The sequence below is a fragment of the Caretta caretta genome, chromosome 2, assembly GCF_965140235.1.
Source record: "Caretta caretta isolate rCarCar2 chromosome 2, rCarCar1.hap1, whole genome shotgun sequence".
Classification (NCBI taxonomy): Eukaryota; Metazoa; Chordata; order Testudines; family Cheloniidae; genus Caretta; species Caretta caretta.
Window position 1 is genome coordinate 220806995 of NC_134207.1, and position 11122 is coordinate 220818116.

The window sequence follows — 11122 nt, forward strand, 5'->3', positions numbered from 1 at the left end:
AGCCTAGCAGGTAGTATGTGGTTTAAATTTAAAACTTCCTTCTCCTTTAGATTAAGCTTCAGATAATGTACAGTCCCATTGTTTCACTTACTACTACTAATGAATAAGTTAGAGGATGGTGGTGATAGAGAAGCAAAATGATCATTGTATATACCTGCTTCAGTAAACAAAAATCCAGGAGACAGTGTTTGTTACAACAGTGCTATGTTTGAATGGAACATCAAGATACCAGGTTCCAGGCTATGTGATAGAAGCACGTTTGGCTAGAGGAATATGCACAGGTTTGGGAATCAGGATCTCCTTCTGCCACTGACTTACTATGGAGTCTGGGGCAAATTGCTATGTGTAAAATGGGGCAAATATTTCTTACCCACCTTTCCAGTAACGGGGTCATCGGGAAATGGCATTTCCATCTATCCAAAATTCCAATATTTCAAAATTTGTCTTCATTCAGCATCAGAACAAAATGTCATTTTTTAAAAATTTCCTAATAAATGAAGCTTTTAAAAAGTTTGTTTCAGATCAATAGAAACATTATATAAACAGAATTGAAATGCTTCATTCTGGTTTTGACTTTTAACATTTTTCTTCCATTTTCCATTTTAATATTGTATTTTAATACAAAAGAAAAGAACAGTAATTTCAGAAGGTAAAGTTTCTTTTCAAAGTAAAAAATCAAAAATGCTTCATTTCAATTTTTTTCAAACTCAAATTTTGTCAAAATTGACACATTCCTGGCAATGTTTCAATTTCAATAATGTTCCAACACAGAAACATTTAGTTAGAAAATTATTGACCAGCTCTATAAGGTGGCATTAGTTATTGGTTGTACAATACTTTGAACAGGTAGAACGCTAACTAAATGCTGTGTATTGTTTTCCCTGATGTGAGTGGCTTTTCAGCATTTGCTTTTGTGGAGAGGACGGTGAGTGCTATGTAGAAGAGGAACACTTGAGAGAGCCAAATAGCCATTTTTCTTCTGTATAATTCACAGTTTTACAGTTCCTGATTTGATTAGGCCCTCAAGACAGAACAATTCTGTGGCCCCACAGTTGCAGAATCCAGGGGAGTTTGGCCATAGGACCCAATTCTACACAGTACTGAGCTTTATTTCAATAGAAATTGAAGGGTCTCAGCACCTTGTATGACTGAGCCCATAATATATCAACTCAGGGGCAGCTGGCTGGAATCCCTCCCGCTAAAAACAGAACTAGAAAGAATCCTCAAAGTTTTAACCCCTCCCCCCCATGTAGAAAGCTTATATTTTGCCCAGCAAAATGAAGTCCTGTAATTATAACCGGCTTTCTTCTGCTCCTAGAGTCCAATATCTTTTCTTAGTTTGCATCTTATTTCAGATGATTCTGGGTTTGAAATAATTCCACCAGTCTACCCAAGGTATGTTGCAAAATCCCAAAAGTATTTTTTATTTAAAATGTTACTATCATAAAATTTCAGACTATGAACTGAAGACTTTGGATTCACATTCAAACCTCTTTTGTTTAAATAGATATATATATATACGCAGTCACAAAACATAAAACATGCTGCAATGATACAAATATATTTTTGATATGAAAATTACAGTACATTTTAAACCATGGAAAGAAATTGAGGCACTAGACTGTACAGCAGTTCTGTTCTGCACTGGTAGTGAAGCGGATAAGATTGCTTTAAATTAACAAAATAATTTTATTTCCTTTTTTTGTTATTTGGTGAACATATCTTTACAGGTCATTTCAAATAATGTGCTTTGTTGTGAAATGTCACTGATTTCAGTTCCATGGGGAGTCTTCGTTTTAGACCTAAAACACACTTATACAACACGTATCGCTGCCACACTATGAAAAATAATCATTTTATTGAATTTACAACTCAAAAAACCAACAACTATTAAATAATTAGTCCTTACAGTGGATAGTTTATATTACACTGCATTGGCCATTTAAACAAATGACGTTTAATAAATACATAGGAATGTCTTATTTACGCCTTCGTTCGTAATTCTGTGCTGTGTTCTTTTCAGAGAACCCTAGGGGAAAAAAGTGTAAGTGTTGTATAAATAGAATAAGCACCAGGAGTCATATAAAACATAGCAAGTTTTATGTATCACCACATTTCACTGTGTTGCACCATTTAGTTCTGAGCAATACATTAAGGGCCTGAGCCTAATGAGATTATCAGTACTCTCAACTCCCAATTACGTCAGTAAAAGTTGAGGGCTTTCAGCTCCTTTCAAGATTGGGCCTATATGCTTTATTTCCTCAATGCAGTTTGCTCCTGGAAGCTGTGTGTGTATGCTAGCTCCCCAGTAGTCTCAATCCCAGCCATTCTGAGGAGTGGGACCTTAAGTCACTTCCAGATTAGGGGTGAGCTATGGGGCTCACCCACAATCCACTGCAGATCTCCTAGGGTCTGTAATAGGTCATATCCATCTGCATGGAGGCTTTGAACCTCTGTGCTAGCTCTGTATGCTGGATGACCACCGTGGCTTTCTTGACAGATGGTTCGAATGGTGCCTTGCTACTAGGAATTCCACTGACCACTGCTGTCCCCAGGATCCCTCTGAAAGGAGGACCTTCTCACTGAGGCAGGTGGAAAACTTAAGATACCCTCAGGCACACCTCTCCTTGATACTCTCCAGAAGGCCAGCTGAAGGAACTATGTTCTTTCTCCTCAGAGAGACCTCCCACCCACTGCCTGCCCCAACTCACTCCTGCCTCACATTTATCAACAAACTGTTTGCAGAGGGAAGGGTGGATGCTGCTGTGAAGACAGCTGATCTCCCCTTCCACCGTAAGGGGAGAGATGTGTGTGGAGAGTCCTGGTCTAGCCTTTTGCATCTCCCATACTAGTTTTGCTTTTTTAAACAAAAGCACAAACCCACAGGGTCTTTAGGATTGCTTTCCTGTCTTGCCACTGGCACTAATTTCTTCACATAGTGCCCCACAGAAGGTGGGAGGTCTCAGCTGTGCCGTCTGCCTCTGTTCTAGAGCAGGTTTCCGAGTGGTAGCTGTGCTAGTCTGCATCAGCAAAAAGAATGAGGAGTACTGAGGTGCCTTGTTCTTTCATAGAATATCAGGGTTGGAAGGGACCTCAGGAGGTCATCTAGTCCAACCCCCTGCTCAAAGCAGGACCAATTCCCAATTTTTGCCCCAGATCCCAAATGGCCCCCTGAAGGATTGAACTCAGAACCCTGGGTTTAGCAGGCCAATGCTCAAACCACTGAGCTATCCCTCCCCCCTTTGTTCTAGAGCAGCAGTTCTCAACTATGGAGTGGGCCTCCCAAAGGGTGTGTGTGTGGGGGGGGGGGTGTGCGCGTGCGCACACCTGCAGACACAAAGAAGCAGGGTCCGATCAAATAAGTTTGAGAAGCCCTGTTCTAGAGGAATTCTTCAAGCAGCCATAAACCAAAACCTCTGCATCTTCCAAAAGTCTGTTTTAGGGGATTCATTGCTTTTCCTTTTTAATCATAATTATATCTGCCTCTAAGCCAGAAGGCTGTGTCATGGATCATGAGGGAGACCTTTCCCCCATTCTGACATCAAGAATATTCCTAGCCATGCTCAGTAAAGCATGCAGATGCATAACTATTACATGCAAATGCCTTGCTAATTTTGAGGGATCCAGTGCTGCACATCTTGAGTTATGACTCTGCTCCATAGGAGTTAAGGAAAAACCAAGTGAAGGCCCAAATTAAAGAAACAGCTTTCAGGGTGTGTCTAATTAAACACTAAAACATTACTCTCTGGTTAAGTTTTGATAATATCTTACTTTCTGCTAAAGAAAGTAAGGTATTACTATTGAATTCACTGAAAAAGTATTCTGGACTATACACAAATCATGATCTGCAATGGTATTGGAACAATTTTTATAGTGGGCTGCTGAAAACCACTGAACAAACTAAACCCTATATATGATGGAAACCACTTCAAGCCAGTGGGTGCTGCCATGCCCCCAGTACCTGCAATTTCTGTACCCCTTATCAGTATAAATTCCCCTGGCATTTATGGTTATTTAGTTATCATGGCTATCTGCAGGCCATTGATTTTAATAGGTTTCATGAGGCTCTGAGTGGGTGCATGGATCTGCCTGCATTAACTTTTTGCAGATCAAGGCATTACATATTGGAACCTGCTTTACTGAGACAGGAAATGTTGGGCAAATCACCAGGATTATGGTACCACGGGACCTCTAATTTAAATTTCCACCCACCAGAAGGGACATTAGCATAGCTTCCATACAAAGCCTCTCCTAATGCCAGGACTTAGTAATTTTCTGAAGAAATTGTATTAGCCAGCGAGGGGAGAAACCCAGCACATTTCCAACATATAACTTTACTCTTAAATGAAGAAAATCTTCCTCAGGAACCTTTTCCTGATCTGTATAGGGGCAAACAATGTTGCAGTTGTGGTTGAACTGCATACTTTTTAACAGAAGCAGAATCAAACCTTTACTATTCCATCCTCATTTCCCAACTAGGCAGAGGAGTATGAATGCTAAATTCTAAGAAACTGGTTTACCTATCAGGCTGGTATGTTACTATTAAAAAGCCTGTCTACAACTTCATTATTCATCCAGGTTATAGTTAACTAACCACATAGTTGTATTCTAACTATACCAGCAAATTTGAAAGTAATCAAAGAAGAGCATTTTACACTCACTGCATCTCTGATTTTCATACTTAAAATAATAAGGTAAATTTAATCCTAAAGTAAACTGAAGCAGATTTATCACTTGATGCCATTTGCTATTATAGCAGCAAATATGTATTACAAGTATATGTACATTTAATCACTATTACCCTCACAGTAAGAGCAACTATACTGAATTGCTCCTGATTCAGGGAAATTTGCAAAACTAGTTAGGATATAGAGACCTATATTACATCTTTGACTACAGTCTAGTTAAAAATAAAATCACTGACAACTGTAATTACAGAAAATAGTTTACAATGTGCACCTGTGTAATATCAAAATGTTTGTGGCCATTTAACTTTTATAATCCATTTAACAAAACAGTAAAGCTACTGAAATAATTCTCAAACAGGCATTAGATCACTTTAAAAAAAATCTTTTTCTGGATAGCTAACTAATGCTTTGTGGATAAAGCAAGTTACAGCCAACGGAAGACTGGAGTTATCCATATGCAATATTCACAATAAAAACAGGCAAGATTAAGGGAAATGTATATAATATGGGGAAAGGGGAGGGAAAGTCATGGTGAGCACTTGTCTGCAATACTTTAGTAGTTTAAAGTGCTGCTTCACTTTGTTTATTGAGTCATTATTTGAATGTAAAATTAAAAGTTCACAAAAGTTGTGGATGTTTAACAAATAAAACCTTTACACCTTGTGGCAAAAGGTGGGGCCACTTTTGATGGGAGGACTTTAAGCTCACAGTCAGTAGTGTACAAGATAAAAACAGTTTCCCATTAAACCTCCAAAAGTCAGTTGGTGCAGGAGGTAGTGCACCTTCTACCTGAGGTGATCTAGGTTCAAATCCTCTGAGAACTGGAACAACATGGATGCTACAGGTCAGGATTGAGGGGCTTAAGCAGAATTCTTTAGGGAAATTTAGATGGCACCTGTGAACTGTGCCTGGCTCAAGCTATTGCCCATCCTCCCTCATTTTCATAAGCACTGAAATGACCTTCAGATTAAAATATTTTTATTAAGCAACTTTTCCCCCTCTTATAAGAGCTCATCTGTCATTTATGAATTGCCTCACGTCAAGACTGCTTCTTCAGTTTATTGGGAGAGAATGAAACGGTAATAGTAGAATTAAGAGGTAGTTTTAGTCTTAGCCATTGTTTATACATACCAGAATTTAAAGATCTTTTGCCCATAAGTCCAACAAAGGAGTCTGTTTTATACCCTGAAAAAATATATTTGGGGGTGTTTTAATACATTTTCAATATGCAGTTTTTCTGAGGCAATTTGTTTTCATGAGACATACAAGGAAGATGTAGACTCCACAAATATTCTTCCTACTTACTAAAGTTGATACCACTTGAAATGTAGTATAAATGGAGAATGCACATCATCCTCACCTATCTCATCGGGTCTGATCCAGAGCTAGTAAGTGCCTTTCCATTGTGGCTAAAAACAGACTGTGACCAGATAACTGATGCCAATTTTGACCTCATTGTAGTCCAATGGTAGAACTTCCCGTGACTTCAATAGAAGACTGATCAGGCCCTATAGCTTGACAGACTTCTGCTTCCTGTATCTTGGGTCTGTTGGATTATCTGTTCCATGAATTATTTCACATAAAATAATATGGACCAAAGGACTCTATGGGCCAAATTATGGAGTCCTTAGTCATGCTGGTTAGTCAAAGGACTACACAGAAGTAAATGCTAAGTACCTACCAATATGTGTTAGGACTCCACAGCCTGGCCTATACAGGATTTTTAACTTCTCGTGAGGCCACATTTTGCAGTCCTTATTCCATTTGTGACCCTGGAAGCACTCACTGAGGCTTGTTAAGAGTTGCAGGATTTAGCCCATAATGTATGCGGCACCTGTAGCAGTAGCTAGCCTGATTTCAAACAACGAGAGAAACACTTTGAAAAGGATCTACTTCTATTTTACTATTCTGATGTGAACAAAGTGTGCAAATTCCTCTTTGGAAAGAGTTTTATCCTGTATTATGAACACATAATCAAGGAAATTACCATAAAACCTCTCAGAGGTCAATCTCTCTGATCTTCATAAAGACGACATTTGAAGGCTATAATTTTGGCTTCAACCAGTAGCTACATCTGGTTATCTGGCATGAGCTTTAGGATGAGACTTTTTAAAGTTGTCATTCAGACAAGTAATCCCAGTGATAAAGTCTAGCCATTAGCACAGAACTCTGGCATGTTTTTAACCTCCTTGGATAGCTAAGGTCTCACAAAATCTAAAATCATCAATCTTTACTTATTAAAAGCCATGCTTTTGAATTTCATCCAAGCATCTTCGACAGTTCCAGAGGGGGAAAAAATACATCTCAGTGTGAATGATATGATTTCTCCTGGGTGACATACAAGAATGAGGATGTCCACGCTGATTCATGTTGCCACTGATTCATCTTGGCAGGTGCACTTGCTTATGTGACAACTCATTCATCAGTTAGATATAATATAACTTAATTTAGAACATTGATATATCTCAAGTGTAAACTTTGGATCAGGAATCAAACCAGGGATCTGAAGTTATAGTTTGCTTGCTTCTGCCATCTAAATCCATGTATCTTGATTTTGGGAGTAATCCCATACTGACTGTGAGACAGCCCCAAAGAGGGGCTGTTCAGAGTAGGTAACCATGATCAAGCCTATCTCTAGTTAGATTATTTGGTAAACCCAGAGCTAGAAATATTTCTCTTCCACTCTTGGTTTCAGTGTTTTTAGTAAGAAACACTAGCATTCCAAGCTATGGTGACACAATAGAAACCTCAAAATTAGAACAATTCAGTTTCTCACTTTGTACTTGTTTAGATAATTGTTTAGGAAAAAAAATCTTTTCCAACTTACTTTTATGAGAGATTTGGCCATATCCTAGAGGAAGGGGGAAAAAAAAGTAGCTTTAATAGTGATAAATATAAAAAAGTGATCTCTATGTGATGTCTATGAAGAAATAGAAACAACCTTGTAATCTGTATATTCCCAGTCTTGGAGAATTAGTGCAATAATTCACTGCCAGATCAATCATTGAGCTATACAGTATATTAATGACTAAAATATAATATCTTCTATAAATCAAGACACAATTAGTTAACTTTCATTAAGACTCAAAATAGTTATTTCCCCCGTTCTTAGTAAACCTTTTGAACTAGAAATCAGGACAATAATAATTTAAAGGCATACATTCCAGCCCACAAATCTCATTTGATTATTTTCTTAATTGTGTTTACAAAATGTGTGTGCACTTAAGAATTGTTTACTATAAAGACCAAATCATATGTCTGCTGTTTTTCCAAGTGATGGATTAATTTTATCCAAAATAAAAAACACTTACAGTAGCTGGAGTACATTTAATTTATATTTAAAACAAATTATTATAAAAGGCACAGATAGTTATGCTGAAAAGAGGTCTACAATGATGTATCTTTGAGATGGTCCTGAAAATAATCCGGACATAAAATGGTACTCAAAATAATTTATGCTGATTGTACCCTGGGAAGCAAAATGAAATTGGTTTCCACATCTGTGTGTTTGCTTTCTCTTAAAGCATTTAAGGTCAGATTTACATTTGCCAGGGGTGATTGTAAGTCTCACTCATGACAGAAAAAAAAAATTGAAACAAATTCCCATTTTATCCTCATTACCTCTTCTTCAAAATGAGTTGTCATAAACTGGGCGCAGTCCAGTTCAAAGACACTACATGAACCGAAATGCCTATAGTGCCTCCTCAATAGCAGAGAGAATTGTGAACTGTGAAGTGGTTTAAAAGGCAGGAGGCTAAAGGACCCCTAGATTCGGATGTGTGTAAATCAGTCCTCTAGCACAGAAAGGGAATGCAATCTCACCAGCATCTCGTTTGCCCATTAACCCGTAGAACTGCTGGGGTCTGGGTCTCCTGGCAATTCTCTGCAGAAAGTGTTCCAAGGGTAAGGGCAGCTCCTCCTGAAATGTAGAGGGGAGTGTCAGCATTTTACGCACCACAGCCTGGAGATCCGGGAGGGGGGAAAAAAAACCCGGGGAGTCCCCGGAATAGCATCCAGCAAATTAAGACTAGGCCCCAGCAGCCCCATTACAAACTTCTGGCTGCCGGTCCGTGCTGCACCGGGCACGCCTGCTGCCTGCCTGTGGACTCTGCACCGCGAGTGCTTGAGAAGAAGCGGCTGTAGGGTAAGGGCAATCTGAACCGGGATCGAGCCGGAGCGGCGCCTTGCTTTCCAAAAGGGGGATTTCGATCCGTTTGGATTCTGGTGGCTCGCCTGGAGGAAAACTATTTTGTGCGTGCAGGTCCGATCAGGGTTGGTCACCTTCCCCCGCCTGCCTCAGCTAGGCTGGCCAGTGCCAGGGGAACCGCCACGTGCCCGGGCTGCAGGCCACACGCTTTGCGGTAGGCGCCTGAATACGCGGCAGCAGCCGTCTGGCAACAGGTGTCCGCCGGGGAACGGGGACGGGCCAAGAGACACGCGGCGAGCGGGGGGCCCAGCGGCCCCAGGGGCGCGGCCACGCCTCAGAGGAAGGAGGCCCGGCGCGGGGGGATGGGCATTTTCTCTCTCGCTGGGCCGGGGCGCCCCCGCTGGGGGTGGCCGGCGGCGGAGCCGGCCGCTCGCACGGAGCGGGAAGGAGGCACGTGTCGCCAGAGTTGCGTCCTGGGGCCGGGTTATTTTTCAAACGAGTCCACTCGTACGTCCCGGGGAAAGCGGGTCGGTTGGGCTATGGCACGCGGAGGCAAAAGTTACCTTGCCGCGGCACTGCCAAGTGTTGTCCCCCGGCTCGCCGCCAAGCCCACCCCACAGAGGGCCACCCGACTCGGACAGACCTGGGAGTAATGTCCCCCCAGCGCACACGCCCTCGTCCCCGTCTCACTGCGGCTGCAGCGCCCCGCTCGGAGCTCCCCATCTACCCGTTACGGCTTCACAGCCGCAAGCGAACTGCGTCGGGAGCGAGGTGTTTCACTGCGTAACAGCTTTCCCCGATGTCACTCGGCTCCCTGCCCTTCGTGAGAACAACGACTCGCGAGTTGCTCTCGCAGAGGGGGGAACCTTGTTAAACCTGGTGTGAAAGCGGCACGCATCAGTTACCTGGACCAGAAGCGGGTTTGGGAGCCACCCAAAGACAGTAACCGTTTAACGCGCTGGACCCGCATATTAAAGGGCTAAGTGCTGGCAGTCACCCAGCAATTCATTGGCAGTCGTCACCTCTCGGTCTTAAACGGAAATGGGTTGTAGCGTTTATAAATTAGGAAATGTAACGGTAAGACACACTGCAAGACAAAGATCAGAATCCTCTCGCCTGACGGGCGCCCAAAGCTCATGCATTTACTTATAAAAGCTGCCCCTCGACTTACTTGCATGAGCTGAGCATTTCCAGGCTCTCTAGCTCACCTTGAGTTGGTCAGTGTCGGACCAGTCAGACCAGTAATTCAGATCATCATTGGCTCCGATTTCTTCTGCAAATACTTGCGCTGAAATTAGGAAAAGCACTGCAAAAGCGACGAGGATTTTCATCTTCGCCTCTCCTCCTGCTAGGCAGTACCCCTAGTGCGGTGGGTGGGTGGCGGACGAGTGTCCCGAGCCCTCCGGCCAGTTGCTCGAAGTTGCTGTCTGCTGTAACAAAGAAAAGAAAGGCGTGAGTACGGCATATAACTCCTCTCCCCCTCCGCATCCGTCCCAAGAGGAACCGCGCATCTCAGCATAGACAAGATCTAACGAGCAAAGCAATGGGCAGGAGGAATCGCCACCTAGGTCCTAACAACAGAGTCTCCGCACAGAGGAATGTGCTACAGCGGCTGGCGCGTCCCGGGGGCTGAGCGCACTTACTGCAATGGGGAAGCGCGACGCTCTCCGCTGCTCTCTCCTAGCGTGTCTGAATGCATGCCCGAGAGCTCTCCAGTTTATATACCTGGAGATGGGGAGGGCCAAGGGAGCTTCATTTGCCTAAATCTAATTACTTCCTTGTAGTTATGTGAAACACGTGACAGGCCCCCCCTCCCCCCAGCTGTATTTTGCGATCAATAGTCAATTACTCTGAGTATCCCTTCCTTCCTCTTTCCCTCTGACCCCCGGAAGGAGCCTTTCCTTGGAGGTGACCCCTTGAGTGTCCGTGTCCACCACAAACTACATTCCTTTTGGGTTTCAAATGACGCAAAGTCTGCGCAGAAGGCGCCCATCTCCAACCCGCAACTCCTGCCATCAGCTCAGAGACGGATTTTGATCCACTGTCCCCTGACACCAAAGATTAGTCATCAGAGCAGAGCAAGTGACGCATTCAAAGCAACTTCATGATAATATTTCACACGTCAGGGCAGGTGCACGGAAAATGAGCTGAAAGGACCCCTAAGTATTACTACAAGAAAACCGAAGAATCACTTTAAACACTTGAAAATAACGCCCATGCCCGGCATTCCTTAATGAAAGCTACAATTAATTAGGAAGCTATTACACAACAGTGTGACTCCTCTGTA

General features: G+C 42.5%; 1 protein-coding gene across 5 annotated transcripts; it reads right to left on the reverse strand.

Moving 5' to 3' along the window:
• Positions 1–1396: 1396 nt before the first annotated feature.
• TAC1 (tachykinin precursor 1) lies at positions 1397–10701 on the reverse strand. 5 transcript variants are annotated; one of them, XM_048838213.2, is made up of 6 exons: positions 10685–10701; positions 10044–10265; positions 8511–8607; positions 7516–7539; positions 5820–5873; positions 1397–2029 (listed from the first exon to the last, which is right to left on the reverse strand). In XM_048838213.2, the coding sequence occupies exons 2-6, from the start codon at positions 10164–10166 to the stop codon at positions 1980–1982; spliced, it is 348 nt and encodes a 115-aa protein (XP_048694170.1). In that variant the 5' UTR covers positions 10167–10265; positions 10685–10701; the 3' UTR covers positions 1397–1979. The 5 variants fall into 5 exon arrangements, with proteins under 5 accessions (XP_048694170.1, XP_048694168.1, XP_048694169.1 ...); XM_048838211.2 differs by lacking the exon at positions 10685–10701 and adding an exon at positions 10479–10630; XM_048838212.2 differs by lacking the exon at positions 10685–10701 and adding an exon at positions 10479–10589 and having other exon boundaries at positions 10044–10262.
• Positions 10702–11122: the final 421 nt, after the last annotated feature.